Source organism: Manis pentadactyla, chromosome 8, assembly GCF_030020395.1.
Source record: "Manis pentadactyla isolate mManPen7 chromosome 8, mManPen7.hap1, whole genome shotgun sequence".
In the NCBI taxonomy this organism is placed as follows: Eukaryota; Metazoa; Chordata; class Mammalia; order Pholidota; family Manidae; genus Manis; species Manis pentadactyla.
Window position 1 is genome coordinate 92,607,589 of NC_080026.1, and position 16,808 is coordinate 92,624,396.

General features: G+C 52.3%; 1 protein-coding gene across 1 annotated transcript in view; it reads left to right on the plus strand.

Moving 5' to 3' along the window:
- The window catches only part of COL13A1 (collagen type XIII alpha 1 chain), a 145,621-nt gene that overhangs the window by 61,586 nt on the left and 67,227 nt on the right, over positions 1 to 16,808 (plus strand). Inside the window, exons 4-7 of the mRNA XM_057505377.1 lie at positions 4,069 to 4,095; positions 6,937 to 6,972; positions 9,335 to 9,361; positions 12,002 to 12,052. Coding sequence (XP_057361360.1) covers positions 4,069 to 4,095; positions 6,937 to 6,972; positions 9,335 to 9,361; positions 12,002 to 12,052 — 141 coding nt within the window. The remainder of the gene's footprint in view (positions 1 to 4,068; positions 4,096 to 6,936; positions 6,973 to 9,334; positions 9,362 to 12,001; positions 12,053 to 16,808) is intronic.

Below are 16,808 nucleotides of genomic sequence, written 5' to 3' on the forward strand. Positions count from 1 at the left end.
CCCTCCGCCGGAGAAGTCAGTTCCATGGTTGTTTTCCTCTCCATCTGTACCTGTGAGAGCAACCCGCCCAGTTGCCCTAAGACGATTATTTACTGTCCCATCTGTGAGAGGTACATGAGCCCATGCTGACGACCCTGCCCGGCTCCCTGGCTGCTAAGTTACAGAGACAGGAAAATCATGTCACTCCCTGAAAGGAGGAGGGATGACTTCTCATGGCATGTTTTGGACATCAGATCTCAATTTCTGTCATCAATCTTCCAAACTAAACTCTGCCAGAGGAAACTTCGACAGGCCACCTGCTGGAAATGGGCTGCGTTTCCCCTTCTTTTTTAACAAAGCCAAAAAGAGTCCTCACCTCCCTCCCTCGCTCGCTGGCTCCTAGGACTTCCCCCATCCGCTCACTGTCCCAGGCCCGGCTGCTGAGCTAACCTGGCCCCGTCAGCACTGGGTCCCTGCCTGACTTGAGGGCCTGCCCTCCCTGGGAAAGCAGCATTCCAAGAGCTTCTGAGGGCCTCACCTGGGGCAGCCTGTGAGGGTGCCACTCCTTGGGGGCCCTGCAGTGCAGGAGCAAATGAGGGGGGAGGGATGAGTCCCCTTACAACCCCTGCACAGAGGAGCCCAGGCAGCTCCTGCATTCTCAACCTGACACAGAAGGTTCTGTATCTTCACCCAACTCTGGCTGATAGCACAAGGCAAGGTGAGGAGAAAATGGGCAGCTGGCCATGGTGGGAATCAAGTCCTAGCCCTGTTTGCTCTGCTTCCTGCAAAGGAAGACTGCTGTTGGCCAGAGGCTGGGAATAGGGAGATGGCAGCTTGCCTCAATGCTTGTCTGCCGCCTCTGGCTGCACCACAGGGGCCCCTCACGGGGTGGCGCTTGACTCCATTTGGAAGATCCAGGTTCCTGTGAGCACAGGGACAGCTGGTGCTGGAAAACACAGCCCTGGAGGATGGATTTACTTATCAGCAGGAATTGTTTAAGTAGTAGAAAATATGTGACCACCACTGCCTAACCCCTCATGCCCGTGACAGGCATTGCTAATCAATCAGGAGGCTTCTTAACATAATGCTTTACTCAGTCACTACCAATCCTTTGGAGCCTGTACCCAAGCTGACATCTGTTGGCCATCTCTGCACTAGACTTAAGAGAGAATTTCTTAATTATGGGAACTGTGAGGCTAAAACAGATGACCAAGGGAAGCAGGGATGACTCTTTCTCTGGAGGAATATAGGGAAATATATGATGTCCCAGCTGCCAGCCCTTGGTTAAAGTTATCCTTGCTCAAAAAAACTAGCTAACACTTACTATGTGTTAGACACTGTTGTGTTTTTATGGAGGCAGTGTAATACAGTGACTACTAGCATGGGCTCTGGAGCCAGAACCCCTGAGTCCAAAATCTTGGCTCTGCCACCCCTGGCTATTCACCTTGGGCAAGTTACTTTACCACTCTGTGCCTGTTTCCTCATCTGCCTCATCCAGGTGCTGTAAGAAATATATATATAATTATATGTGTGTATGTATGTATATATGTATATGTATGTATGTATTTATTTAAATTTAGAATATACTAACTCGCTTAAATCCTAGAAACAGAAGGCTTCCTTAGATGATCCACAAAGATTCTGAAAAGACTTTCGATTTAAAGAAGAAAGTATTATTCCGTGAATTCTAAAATTCATTTATTATTTCATTTATTTCTACCCCACCTTATTTGAAGAAACATTTTAGGCTATTAACCAGTTAGATGAAGTTTATAAATTACAATGAAGTGGGGTGGAAAACAAGGGGACTCTAGAGCCGATGACTCCACAGCATCCTGTGCAGAGGAACCTCAGACTTGGCCCTGAGCTCCCTGGTGGGCAGAGCAAAGAGGAAAGCAGAGTTGCTGCAAAAGTCAGGCTGCAGCAAGGTAGGACCAGCCCTGGCATTTGGGTGAAGCATAACTTTTCCTAGTACTACTGAGACAACCTGAGAGAAGTTGCTCCTGTGTGCTGATGACATAGGCGGTAAACTGTCCCTTCTGTCCCTACTTGGGGTAGACCCACTGTGTGAGGCTGGAAACCCTCAGTAAATGCATCCCCTTTCCTGCAGGAGGTTAAGTGGCTGCCCCCCTTCTTGGCCCATTTCCTCATGGCGTCAGGGCAGGCAGCTTAGAAATGACAACAGAAGAATTTTGGCTCCACGCTAAAGCTGGGGTTAAGGAGGATCCTCAGTACCTGAGCTGTCCTGTGGGAGCCTGGGAAAGAAGGAGGCTGAGTTCCCAGATTCATGGTGTCCATCATCAGGTTCATTCATTCAGGAGTTTATGTGTTAGTGTTGTGGGGGTAAAATCCAGCAGAGTGAGGGATGAAGATAGGCCCTGCGTCCATGAGGGCTGTTAACCAGCATCCCCCAAGGACTCTGTGGGTGGTTCAGCTCTCTGTGGACAAGTCCCTGCACCACTGCCTCTGGGATGCCCTCAGGAACGAGGGATAGAGCTGGGGACTTATTCCTGGCGCTGCCTGTGTTTGCCTCAGCAGCCCTGCCCTGCCATGGGTGGACTCGTCTCACAGTGGATATCCTGAGACCCACTCCTGGTTCCGCCTTGGGCGGATGGGAAGAGCAGGGTGTCCGGGAGAGGAACCGCACCTGATAGCAGAGTCTCTGGAGGCTAGAAGCAGAGCCCAGCTCCAGGCACCTCCCTTGCCTGGCCTCTGCCCTCCTAACAGTCATAATCATGAGCATTTATTTAGCACCTGCTATATGCCAGTCTTTGTGCTGTGTGGTCTACATACATCGTATCATTTAATCATAAGAGATAGACATGATTGGCCTCCAATTTACAAGATGAAGAAACTGAGACACAGGGAGGCCAAGCATCTTATTTACAACCAACTAGTAAGTTGCAGAGCCAGGATTTGAGCACAGATAGGCTGACTCAAGAACCCATCCTCTTAATTTAGCCCTACTGTCTCCCATACCAAGAACCCCATCTCTCCCCTACCCATGCCCTGGCCACACCAGGGATGGATTGAGCTCTAGAAGCTCTCTCCAGGTGTCTTCTCCCTCTTTGCGAGGTGCTCCCTGAAGCCCTCTGAGAACAGCTCTTAGAGCAGTTTCTCAGTCACCGTCTCTTATCAGGTCCTCTGGAATTTGGGGGTGAGAGCTAAAAAGACATGACTTCCTTATAATTTGCTTGGCTCCTTAGCACCTCCTATGTATATTGCTATGATGATCATTATTAGTACTAATAGTACTATTTGCTGAATGTTTTCCTCTTTTCAGTGGGATTTCAGATCCATTACATGGAGTTTTTAGTCTATGCCAGAATTGTGATTGGCAGAAGTACTGGGGTTATATATAAAGGGTTTGAGAAAGACATGGCTGTGGTCAGTGAAGACAGGCCCCTGGAGCCACACAGGACCCCGTGGATGGTGGGGTCCAGCCGCCTGCCTCACGCTGAGCACCAACTCACCATGCAAGGGTGGTCTAAAGCTAATTGGAGGCTGCAGAGGAAGGAAATCCCACCTCCTCCCACACCACCCCAACAGAGGGGAAGAGGCCCCCTAGGGATGCCCCCCACCCATCCACCCACCTTCAGCTCCCTGGCCATGTTCCCTGGACTCAGATGTGGCAGATGCAGCAAAAGTGCTGGGTGTCCCATGGCCAACCTGACTCATCAGAGTAGAGACCAAGCTCTGACCCCCCTGGGCCCTTTGTAGTGCACGTGAGAGGTGGGCAGATCATTGCTCTGAGTGGGGCAGAAAGGCTCAAAGGGAGGGAATGTGTTGGGGAGGCCCATAGCCCTGGCGACCCTTGAGTCACTGGAAGGGACATGCTTATTTTTCTGTTCCCTACACCTATCCTGGGCCTGGCATGGAGGAGAACCCTCTACCTGCTTTGCTGATGAATGAATGTTAGAACTGAAAGGAAGCTTAGTGATCAAGGTCCTCTCTCCATTTTGTTCATAAATCAACAGGATCATGGAGCACATGTGACTCCAAGGTCACACAGCTGGCTGGGCGGTGTGGGGCTATCAAGCAGTGTATACCCTGACCTGCGGAGACTTCACCCTTTCTCCTTTGTTTCAGGGTCCTGTTGGAAGACCTGGACTCCCAGTAAGTAGTTTTCATTTATTGTCTCCTGTGGGTCTCTCTCCTGTACTCTTCCTCATCTCAAGGCCTGGCTCAGTTGGATGAAAAGTGTATCTGGCTGAGAGGCCCTTCTCCAGCACCTCCAACCTGTAACTATGGATGAAGCTACTTGGTCCCCTCTTGGGGCCCCAGGCAGGAAGATGACAGCATGCAGGCCCCTCCAGTGCTGGACCCAACTTCCAGACTGATGGCCCCATACTGTGGGGCTGGAAGGGGAGGCAGCCCACTGGCTTACTGGACATCCTCCTGTATGTCAGCTTATATTAAGACCGTTGTCCCCACTTTGTCCTATGTCCTCTGTAAGAGTATACTCAAAACCTTTGTTCTCTCCCCAGTTAACATTTCTGAATGCTAGAGAGGCTATGTCAAGTAACCATGGGGCTTTGGGACAAAGTAAAAAAAAAAATAATAGCTATCTCTTATTGAGACTGTAATAAGTGCCAGGCACTATGCTAATCACTCTTTATACATTTGGTTTCTTCAGCAACTCGGTGAAATGGGAGTTGTTATGCCCATTTTATAGATAAGGAAACTGAGACTCAGAGAGGTAAAACACCTTATCCAATTGTCCAAGTTTCAGTAGGAGACCTGTTGGAGCCCCTTGTTATCACACACCATTCCATACTGAGATTTCCTGCAGTCTGTGCTCAAAGACATTTGAGAACCATTCTAAGGCCTTCAAACACTGCTCTGTGGGGTGTAGCCTGGGCCATAGGTGCACTAAATAGTGGATACAGTGGGCCCTTGGATGGGTAGTGTCTCAGACAAGATGCTATAGCCAGCCAGAAGGCCAAGGTGGGGCATGGAGGGTGAGCCAGGGCTTCCCTCTCTCCCTGCACCTAAAGTCTTATCCATTGGATTCCAGACCCTTCTGTGCATCCCAGTTATCCCAGTTACTCCTCTTTCAGACATGAATTATATTGTAACCTCTTGACTAATCCAACAGCTTCAAGAATTCATGTCCAGCAATGCCTTTCTTAATGAAATGCATGTGGGAGAATGTTTAGCCTTGAAAATGGAAACTCTCCCAGTAAGTACAAGCCCTGGAGCAAAGGAAGACGGGTGAATAGGTCCCATGAAATCCAAGGAGGGGAAAAATCAGATGACTGAAGGGAACGTGGGCAGACTTTGTTTTTTCTGACAATGTCCACCTTTAAAAAGCATTTGGGGCAATTCACAAAGCAGGGGCTGCTGTACTACTTTCCAGTCTGCAGCCATTCCATGCCCATTCCTAACCCGAGCATTTTATGGTCAGGACTGCAAAGAACATTAGTTTTAAAAAAGAAACCAAAACACCCACCCTGCAATATCATTCAAAATCCCAAGAGCAAGAGGGCTGTGGGGGTGTCCCAACCAACATCCAGTGGGCCTGGTGTCCTCAGCAGGAAGTGCAGACCACCAATCCAAGGGTCATTGTCCTGCCCATGCTTCCACGGGGAAGGGCCTGGGAGTGAGCCACAAAAAGATGTGATGTTGGTCCCTTGTTGTGAAATGCAAAAAGTGTGAAGTACAAACATGCTTTTAAATGTCACTTGCCCATGGCTGTGCTGGGCTTACTACTCATAGTAAATATCTTACTCACAGTAATGTTACTGCCACTTATGCAACACTCACCAGGTGCCAGGCCCTGGCAGTAAGCTTTCCAGAGACGTGGTCTCCTGGCATCCTCCCAGCAGCCTCAGGAGAGGGACATGATGCTCAGGAGGTTAAGGAAGCAGATCCACTCTATAGCCAGCGCTACTACCCTGCTGCTCTTTCACAAAGGCTGGTTGTTTTACTAGAGACAACATCAGTCTTGACAATGTATGTGTTACAAGAGCCTAATCACAGCACTGATTGCCATTCTCTCGGGTGTCCACATACATCTTGGGATGCTAATTGTCTCTCAAGCCATTTTGCTTCAGTGGGGTCAGCAGAAACAGAATCTCCCCAGAAATGCTCACACTTTTCAGGGGAACCCATGAACCCAGCTCTCTCCTGCATGGCAGGCCCAGACAAACACCATCTGATTTTTGGCCCCCATTGTTTCCCATCCTTTCAGGCTCCTGGCAAACCCCAGGCCCCACCCCAGACTTTATGATGTCTGCACACATATGATTGCAAAAAAATATTTTCTACCAAAGGGGGAGGATCAAAACTTAATAAGCAGATTTCCAGAGTGAAAAGATGTACCCCTGGCTACAAAACAAAGTGGTTCCCTCTGAGCAGTTGAAACCTGTGACACAGCAGAATTCACATGGCTCACGGTCCTTCCTGTCAGTGCTGGGGATGGCCAAGAGGAGGGGGCGTGGAGAAGGACTGTCTGCAACCTTCAGAGACAGAGGCCAGTGGGAGGAGGCAGGGGGCATGGGCACTTCTCCCCAGCTCAGGCACAGACAAACCCAGGGAAGCAACTCCCTCACCTGGCACACGGGAGCTGCCGCTCACCCTGCTGAATGCCTTGAAGATGAGTGTGATAGGGATGCAGCATAGCCTGCAGTAGCTGGAATGGATTGTGACAACACAAGCCTAAGGGAGGAAGGGCCTTAGACCCCTCATGGAGCATATAAGGAAACTGAGGCCCAGGCTGGGAACCAGACTCCTATGTTAGTGCTCTTTCCCCAGCACTATGCCTGAGGCAAGCAGATATATGGGGGCTGCTTGCCAAACCGTCCATGGAGGCTGAATGAGCAAGTCCACAGGACGCCTGGGTATCGTCCTAACTACGCATGCAAACCAGGTTTTGGGTGCATAGCTAGCCCATGGAGTCCAACACATGCTGGCCTGGCTCCAGCCACATCTAATTGTTTCTGCCTCCTTCATCAGGGAGACAAAGGTGCCATTGGGATGCCTGGACGTGTGGTGAGTTGGTGCATTTGTACCTGCTTGGGTGGCCATTGCTTGCTTCTTCCATGCTGGCCTGTCCTCCAACACGGCAAGCTGTTGCCTTCCCCAGCCATGAGGAGGACGGTTGGACCTCTCCCTTCCCCACCCAGCTCCACCTCAGAGAGGAACAGGCGAGTAGGAAGGAGGAAGTTTTATTCTGAGACTTCAGATCTTGCAATATGACCTTGCTCTGCAAAGAGCCACCATGGCAAAGGAAAAATCCAAGAAACTGCATGAATAAAGCTCTTTGTCCATCACCCACTGGGCAGCAGGGTAATACACCAAGAGGTTTCCCATCCGCTCCACTCCCTGCCCCCTGAGGTGAGCAGCCCACCCTCAGATTTACAGCCGCTCCAGCAAGAGCAGCAAAGGATGGTGAGAAACACAACCTCAAAATGCTCCACAGGAACTTCAGAGGGGTCCGTTTCAAGGGGCCTCTCCCCTGGACAGAGGCCAGAAGTTGGTAGAGAAAGGACTTGCTTCCAGGCAGTGCCTCCAAATCTTTAGCAAGAGGCTAGGAATCAAACATTTAATGTTTCTTGTCAAAACTTAAGATGGCAAAAAGGAAAGGAGAATATTTATTAAGAAGAGTGCATTCAGAAACAGGAGGGTTGGTGCTGGGCCCACCCTCTGATTTTTGAGGCCCAGCACCAGGTTCTTCCTGATGGCTCTAGAAGGGGCAGGAAGGCTCCCGATGGCAGCCTAAGGCAGTGATAGCCACACACCAACCACACCGCCGCCCAGCCTAGTCTAGGACATGGTCTGAGCTCCTCTCACCGTCTGACCCCTAAATCCCCACCAGCCATCAGCCTCAACCTCTACCCTGGCTCCTCAGTACCCCCAGCTCCCCCCACACCATCTTTTCCTGTCACTCTCAAGCTTTGCTTCCTACTATCCTCACCTCCTGGGCTGGGCTGGCCTTAGGCCTGGGTGCAGTATCCTTGTGTGAGTTTGCTCACCTAAAGGAGCCTGGTGCTCACAGAAAAGGCATCCAATCACTTGGGAGTGTTTCCTGTGTACTGGACACTGTGCTAAGAGCCTAGTACGTTAGCTCATTTGGTCCTCCTTAATGACATAGGCACAATTTCCACTCCCAGTTTTCAGATGAGAAAACAAGACTCCGATGTTAAGTTTCTCCCAAGGTTACATGGCCAAGAAGCGGCTGATGGGGGACTTTAAACCAGACGGCCTGACCCTACACCTGTGCTCTTGCATCTGACAGTGCTCTTCCCCAGCTGGCATCATAGCTCTAAGGAGGGTCTAACCCTCAGGGTGAAGCCGCAGTGCCTAGGCCTGGAACCTGGGACATTTCAGAGGTTCAGGACAAGTGCTCCAGGTCACAGAGCTTTGAGCTCCCCTTGGCCTGCCCAAGGGCTGCCTGTCAAGAACAGAAGTGTCCACCTGAGCCACTGAGTCCATCTGACCCACAGTTGGGGTATGGGAGGGAGAGCCACAGGAGGTCTTTTATATAAGGTGTTTTACTTCTGTACAAGGCTGTTTTCAAGCCACTTTGGGACTTCCATGCTGCTGGTGCTATTTTAAATGTAACAGTGGACCCATCCGGCTGCACAGTAGGAGTCCTGGCATGAGTCACCTGATGAGGCCTGGGGTTGCCCGTGTGAAATGCCTGTGTTGTTCCCATGGTTCACCAGAGGTGGCGCCACTGGCTTCTATGGATCAGGGTGTATTGGGGCTGTCTATCCATTGGTCACTATGGTTATAGGGACCCTGGTGACTTCGTTTCCTCTGCATCCAGATCCCTCCTCCATTCTCCCAGATGTGTGTGTCCTGTTGTCTGTCCTCCCATGTTGCCCCGTGCACCTCATCCATCCTGCCTGGCCAGACCTAACGACTCCAGGCTATCTAGCGTGGCAAAGCTTTGTGTTTGGCTCTCACATGGACCTTCAGACCACCTCACTACACAGTCGTCTGGAGTCTCCCCCTCTCACCCCCCCAGCTCAGGTGACCCAGCCCGCTGGGGCCATGGTTTCTCAGGCAGAGTCTCTGACTTGGGGGTGGTTTCCCTTCTCTCTCTCACACGCAAACACACACATACATACTTAAAGAGGGTCTCTTAAGGCCCCTGCCACAGTTTCTCTCCCAGTTGTCTGGACCGGCTGTCTGGGTGAGGCGATAGCCATTCCTGCGCTGTGCTTGCTGGGTGTGGGACCTGCCACGTATCAGCGTCTGTGTTTTGCTTTGTTATTTCACAGCCATATCTTTTGTTGATCGTTGTGCCATTAACACGGATTCTTGTGGGTGTGCCTCTCTCATCCCTTCTTTTTTCTCTCCTTCTCTCCCTCTTCCCTGTGCCCCATGTTGCATGTGGCCGCCCCAGGGAGTAAAGGGCCAACCAGGCGAGAAGGTGAGTCCACACTTTGCCTATCCCCTCTGCCCCAGCCTCCGCGTCCACCCAGTGGACTCTTCTGAGGCTTTCAGAGGCTCACAGCTCTGCCCTCATGGCCTCTAGTGGCCCAGTTTCCTAACAGCTTCCACACTGTTGGGCAGGAGGCTTGAGGTTCCTGGGCTGAGGTCCTAGCTTCCCTGGCTAAGTAGGTCTCCCTTTCCCACTGAGGCTGCATGTGGCCTCATAGCTCTGATTCCCGGCCTTAGGCAGTCTCCCTTCCTGGGGGCAAGGAGAGTGCCACTTTCTACTCTGTGTATCTGGTTCTAGCCCATCCCCAGCCCACCACTGGAGCCCTCAGACTTAGAAGACTTTGCATTGCCCCAGAGACAGTCCTCCAGGGAAATGCTCAGAGGCTCCCAGGGCTGTAGGGTGGACCCCTGGGGAAGCCAAAGGCCCAAGAGACCATCCTGGAACATCAGCCCTGGTGGGTTCTGGGGGCTTACACATCTAACCAACTCACTTTTCCAATGAGGAAATGGGCTGGGGCTTGCCCTCCGTCCCACAGCACCAGTGATGAGTAGGGGCCAGGAGGCAGACCTCCTGGTGCCCAGTCAGCACACCCTTGCCTGTACGTTACAGAGTGTATGTCTGCAACAGAGTCTCCCTGTGCCCAGTAGTAACAGTGGCAAAATAATAATAGCAGCTACCATGGCTTAAGCACAAACCCTGTCAGGTGCACTTTCAAGTGTTTTGCCTCTGTTCTCCCAGTCAGCACTGCCACAGGGGGCATTAGTACTCCCACTGACATGAGAGGGAACCAAAGCACAGAGAGGCAAGTCACACAGCAGAAAGGCACAGAGCTGGAGAGGAGTCCCAGCATGTCTGACCCAAGGCTGGGAGGCAGTCCTCCACATGGAGTAAACACTTGTCAGTCCTGCCCTCCCAGGGAGCTCAGCTGCCCAGAAGAAAAACACAGGGCCCAGGCAACTGTATAAGGGTAAAGGCAAACACTTCATAATATGTGACACATTCTTTTCAGCATTTGCACCATTATCTCTTGAAATTTTCACATCCACCCTATGAGCCAGGTGCTATCCCTGCATTACTTATAAGGAAACTGAGGCAGAGGAAAGTTAAGTAGCCTAATGTCCCATAACTGGGAGGGAGCAGAGCTGTGCTTCCAACTGGACCATCCTGCCTCTTCACATTACAATACACGGCCTTGCATAAAAATCACTGTATAACTGCAATGGCATAAATAGTTACTAATTTGAAGTCACTCCTGATCTGTATGTGAGGCATGATATTTTACAGATGCATTTATGTCCTGTGCTCTTTAAGGGCAGTAGAGCAGCTCTCAGCATCCCAGTTCACAGAGGAGGTATGTGGGCTCAGAGAGGTTCCCTGACTTGCCTGGCAGAGCAAGACCTGGAAATAAGGCCCTGGGTGCTTGGGCTTCCGGGAGGCATGGATTCCTGGTGGGGAGCAGCCTCTGCCCTCCTTTCAGCAGGGTGCAGTCTGCACCCTTCTGTCTGAGCAGCACCTCTCACTCACATCTGTGTTCCCTATGCCCTCCATTCTCCTACTGTCACCCCTCCCACCACACACACACACACACACACACACACACACACACACCAGACATACACTACACCACACTCACACACCACACCACATGTACACACTCACACAGGCACATACACACACACCAGATGCACACATACACACACAAGGGCACACACACCACCACGCACACTCACACACACACTACACCACACTCACACACCACACCACATGCACACACACACCAGACACACACAGACACATGCACACACACCAGACACACAAACATGCATGCACACACCCCACACTTGCACACATGCATACCTCACACACACACACACACAGATTTGTCCAGGCAGCTTGGCCACCCTTGGGTGGCACTTTGAGCTCCCAACCCAGTAGCATCCACCATCCTCTGAAAATTCTGCCCAGACTTTCCCCTTGTGTCACTCTGGAACCAGGACATGGAATTTTGAGGCAGCTCCAGCCTTCAGGCTCCAGCTGCTGGGCTCACACAGCATGTGTGTCTGGTCCCCACCCTCTGTTTTTAGCAACTCCATGCGGCGGGGCAGGCTGCTGCTCACCAGTTGCAGGGTGCACAGCCACATGGGTATTTGGGGCTGAGGCGGGGAAGAAGACCTCAGGGTCCTGAAACCTGTGTGGGGCTGGGGCGGGTTGCGGAGCGTCCTGAGCAGGCCCTAGCCGGTGGCCTCTGGGGCTTGAGCAGCTGTGGCTGAGCTGAGTGTCCACCCCCTCCCTCCCTGTGCGCCCCCTGCCCACCGCTTCACTGAATCCTCTTCTCCCACTTCCCGGCTGGGGGTCCCACCGCCCTCTTTCCCTGGTCCCCATATCTGACCTTTCCTCACATCTCTTCCCTCCACCTGCTTCCCACTGCCCTTCCCAATCCTTCCCGAATGCTGCAATCATCCTGCGCGCCCCCTTATCTCCCTGGGCATCCTCTGTCCCCTGGCCCTTCCCGCCTGTGGCCCGGCACCCCCTCCCCATCTGCCAGCTCCTCCTTCTCTCCCCTGGCCCACCCCGCCTGCCCCTGCCCCTCCTCCCTCTTCTTCTCCTCCCTCCCTGTCTCTCCCTCAGGGGGCTCCAGGAGATGCCGGGATGTCCATCATCGGTCCTCGTGGCCCCCCTGTAAGTGGCTTTACTCTTCTTCAGGGTGCGGGACAGTGAATTAATGACAGGCATGAGGGTGGAGGGAGAGCGAGTCCTGGCTGGGCCTCTGGGCAGGGCGGCTACCGCATGTGATGTGGTCAGCCCGGCCTCAGCACCTCTGTTGATGTTGAAGCAAGTGGCCTGACTAAATATACCTAAACTACAGCCCCTTGGGAGGGTTCACAAGAGCCTGCCCTCCAGCCACAGACTAGAGCAGCTGGGAGGCGGCCCTTTTGTTTACAGGCCAAGGGGAGAAAGTACTCACTCGTCTCTGGAGAGGATGCTCCGGCTTTCCAGGGGACAAGCCCTGTCTCCAGAAGCCCACGGAGCAGAAACCCAGAGTCCAGATGCTCTGACCCAACTGCCCGCTTCTGGTCTTGGCAGAGACCCAACCCACTGCTTGCCTTCAAAGGCTCCTTTTTATGCACAGCGCTGGGTTCTGTGTCTTAGTTCACTCTGCCCAGTGGCCAGGGCTTGGGAAAATCAGAGAGGCTCCCTTCAGATATGCTTCCTTAGGAACCAGAAGGGAGACATGGGTGACAATGCAGGAAGATGCTGTGACGACAGGAAGGAGGGCTACATGTTTCCTCAGAATGCCTGGACCATGGGGTTTCCCTAAAATCACCAAATGTCAGGATGGAAAGGACCTCAGTAATGGTCTAGCACAGCCCTCTCAGAAGGGGAAACTTCCCAGAGAGGGGAAGGGGCTTGGCCAGGGTCCCACACACAGAGGCTAGGGCAGTTCAGACGCCAGGACCCACGCAGCCAGGGCTTCCAGCAGAGTAACAAGTGCACATGGCTGCCTCCATGTTCTGCTGTATGCTTTTCCTGCCCTGCCCTGCATGGTGACGGCGCAAAGGCAGCAGCAGGCTGGCCTCAGGGAGTGTGAGGCTGGCCCGGTGGACAGATGAAGCCCAGCCTGTCCATTTCCCTGCCTTCAACAGGAAAGCCAGCAGAGCGGGGGGCTCTCCTGCCTCTAGTCTAGGGAGGGGGTCACAGAGCAAATTGCTACATCCAAGGGAGTGGCTGTGGTGAGAGGTGGGAGCTGAGGTAGAGCCAGTTAGGACTGCTTGCAGACAGTTGGGGTGGGGGGTGGGGGTGATCAGAGAGGGGCACCAAAGGAGGATCTGGGGAGCAATGCTGGCAGGCAGCTCCAGGCCTGGGCTGGAGGCAGGGGTTGAAGGGTCCGAGGCTGCATAGACACAGTCTTCTCGGCAGGGATTCCTCTGACTCAGATCACTGCAGCAGGCAGTATCCCAAAACCTGTACGCAGAGTAATTCACTTAACCCGCTAGAGAACCCCACAAGTCGGTCCTGTTAGCATCTCCATGTTCAGATAACAAAAGCTGGGCAAAGGGAGGTTGGGCAGCCAAGGTCACGCCCTAGGACGTGGGCATGCTGGGACTTCATCACTCAGCCCAGACCACAGCTCAGGGCCTGCACTCCGGGCCCCCTCTGCTGCAGCAGGTCACCAGGCTACGGGGCCACCATCACCTGTGCTTCTGGGCTCGCATGGCCACTGCCCATGGGCTGTAAGCCTTGTGTACCGGGGAAGCTGCAGTGTGGATGCCCTGAGCCCAGTTGCTCCTGACAAAGGTGGTGCCCAACCAGGGGGCCACTAGGAGATGGGAAGGTCAAAGAAAAAGACAGTCTCCCAGGTTCTGACAAAGGTGGTGCCCAACCAGGGGGCCACTAGGAGATGGGAAGGTCAAAGAAAAAGACAGTCTCCCAGGTTCTGAAGGACAAGGACCAACCGAGCCTAGGGTGGACTTGCCAGGAAGACAGGGTAGTCACACAGAACACAGGCCCTACCCCTTGGCCAGTCTCTGTCCCCTATCTGGTCTGACCACCCAGTGTGTGGATCATGCTGGTCTTCTAACACCCTTTCAGCAACACAATGTCAACAGGCTACCTAGAAGTTGTTAAGAAGGCCCCACTTTGGGAGAACATGCTAGGGTCAGTGGTCTGTCTCAGCTACCCCTGGCTTCCAGCCCAGCATGCAGATGCCTAATCAGGAATTTACCCACCGCGTTAGATTCTGTCCCAGGGGTGAGAAGGACCTTCTCCTGGGCACCTGTCACATCCTAGGTCCTATGCTGAAACCCTGTGTATACTCGGACCTCCTTCAGTCCTCCCAGCAAAACTGTGTGGCAAGCCCTGCCAGCCCACTTCACAGAGAGGCAACTCGAGTTTCATAACTGGCTGTGGCTACCCAGCTAGTCAGTGCTGGACTTGAGTCTGGTTGGGCCAGGTTGGCCTCCTTCCAAAGCCAGCGTTCCAGCCCCAACACCCCTTCCATGTTTCAAGCTTTACTGTTTAAAAAGGATACTTATCTTGAGAAGAAAAAATTATCCCTGTGGGTGCCAGGTTGGAGCTAGGAGAGTTTTTATGGCACCAGAAGGTTTGACCAAGCCCAGTGTCCTATGACCACCCTCCAGATGACTGGGCCACCCCCGCTGAGCCCTCACTAGACACCAGGGCAATGACCTCAGTTCCTCCTGGGAAGCCACCTGAAGCAGGTGAGAACAGGGGTGGGGGAAGACAAAGGGGCCATTTGTGATTAAGGCATAATGGTCAAGAGGGCAAGCGTTCTGTGGCTGGAGGGGATGGGGGATGTGTGGTTTTCCTCTCAGCCAGGAAGGGCCCAGAATACGTGCTAGTAAGAACCAGCTTTGCCAGTTTCTGGGGCCACCTGCCTTCCCTCTTGGAGCTTCATAAATAGACCAGGCAAGGGCACTTTGGGGAAGGATGGTTCACATTCCAGTGAAGCACAATGCTGGACAGTGGCTCCACTAAACTGAGTGGGAAGCTGGGACCTTGAGAGGCTGGGCAAGTCATCTGCCAAGCTAGGAAATGCCCCCCATCTCAGAGGGAGCTCATGCCCTCCCTGAGTCTCCCAGCTTCTCTGTAGGGGCCAGAAGGAGCTATCTGAACCTCCAGCCCTCATTCACAAGGAGACACCCATGCCAGGTTGATACAACTGTCAAGTGTTTCCTCATTTATTCATTTCATTAATATTTTTTAGGTTCCTACTGCAGGCAAGGCACTGGGTAGATAGTGAAACCCTGAACACAGCCTGCTTGTCCCTTTGCAGGACAAGCATAAGACCACGTCATAGGAAAAGACTGATAACTTTGTCAACATAATATAAAACTTCTATATGGCAGAAAATGTACCATTAAAAAACAGGTGCTACATTGGAAAGAATATTTGCAACACATATGACTCTCAAAGACTTACTGTTCTTGACAAAGAGCTTTACTCAAATCAATAGGAAAAGGACAAACAACCTACTAGAAATTATCAGTAAGGAATGCAAACAGACAGTTTACAAGTACATTGGACTGGCCAATAAACATTGGAAGAGATGGCCCATGTTAGCCTAGAATTGACGAGATGTAAATTCCTGTGCCCAGCGTTTCTGAGGGCCTTTTCCAGGCCCAGCCTCTCCGGCAAGTAGAGTCTCAGTTTCCATTTGGTCAATGACAACATTCTTCTCAAGGTCCCTAAAGAAGCTTTGGTTAGCCCTGGATTTGGCTGAGTTGGAGAGATGCATCCTGCTACCAGGGCAAGCTCTGTAATTAGCAAGCCATGTGATTATCCCTACCATGTAAACATTATCCGGAGTAGGACAAGAGGATGTTTCTTGGAATCCTCTTCTCCTGACCTTTCCTTCAGGCCTCTCAGCATTCAGAATACTTGAAGGTTTACACTGGGAGGTTTCAGAGGTTACACTGCAAGGTTTCCGGTTTTCTCCTTAATGCTATTCTTAGCATCACTTACCCTTGAGAGAAGAGAAGCCCGGGGCCCTTCTGATACATAAGTGGCCTCTCCTCCCCTTTGCCCTTCTGGCTGCCTGCCACAAGCCCATCCTGAGCCTGCAGCATACTCTAGCTTGCTCCCTGCCTCACCAGTGCACCAACCCTGCCGGCAAGGCCCCCTTCCTCCCAGCCAGGACCCCTGAGTGGAGGTCTCTGGGCGCTCGTGTCCACAGCTTCAAGAAGGACCCAAGCAGCCTGCAGATGTTTCCATTCATGGCAGAGGGATCCAGAGAAACCCTCTTCTGGACAGGGTCTGATTTTGAAACTACTGCTTGGCAAGGACAAATTTCCACTGATCCTACCATCAGTTCAACCCAACAAACATCTGACCATTTCAGTAGCCTTCACAAATGTAATTCAATGACCCTGAGGTCATACTGCTGTCCCCATCCTATAGATGAGGAAATTGAAGCAGAGAAAGGCAACTTGCTAGGAGTCACACAGCCATTGTCGATGGAGGCAGGACTAGAAATCGGTCCGCCAGCCCCAAAAGCCCAAGCTTGGACTATGGCCATCTAGTCCAGGGGGGCTCCAAGCTGAGAGCTAAACATGTGAAAGATGTGGTGCATCCCAGGAAAAGCAGGTGGGGAAGTGAGGCTGAGCAAACAGTAGGTGGGAAGATGAGGCAGGAGAGAAGCTGAAGTGGTGGACGGGGATGAGACTGAGGATGACCTTGAATGATACACGGGAAGAGAATCCTAGCTGGTCCTTGAGAAGAGGAGTGGCAGGATGCATGCTTCCAAGCTCTCTGCACCCTTGTCCTTCTCAGCCTTCCCAGCCCTGGAACTGCCCAGCCATATGCTTCTTCCAACCTCTGCACATCTCTTTTCACATGTCCTGAATCTTGACCATAAGCCACTAGACTGTGACCAGTGAGCCTGCTTCTAGTCTCCAATCTGAATACCTATCTGGGT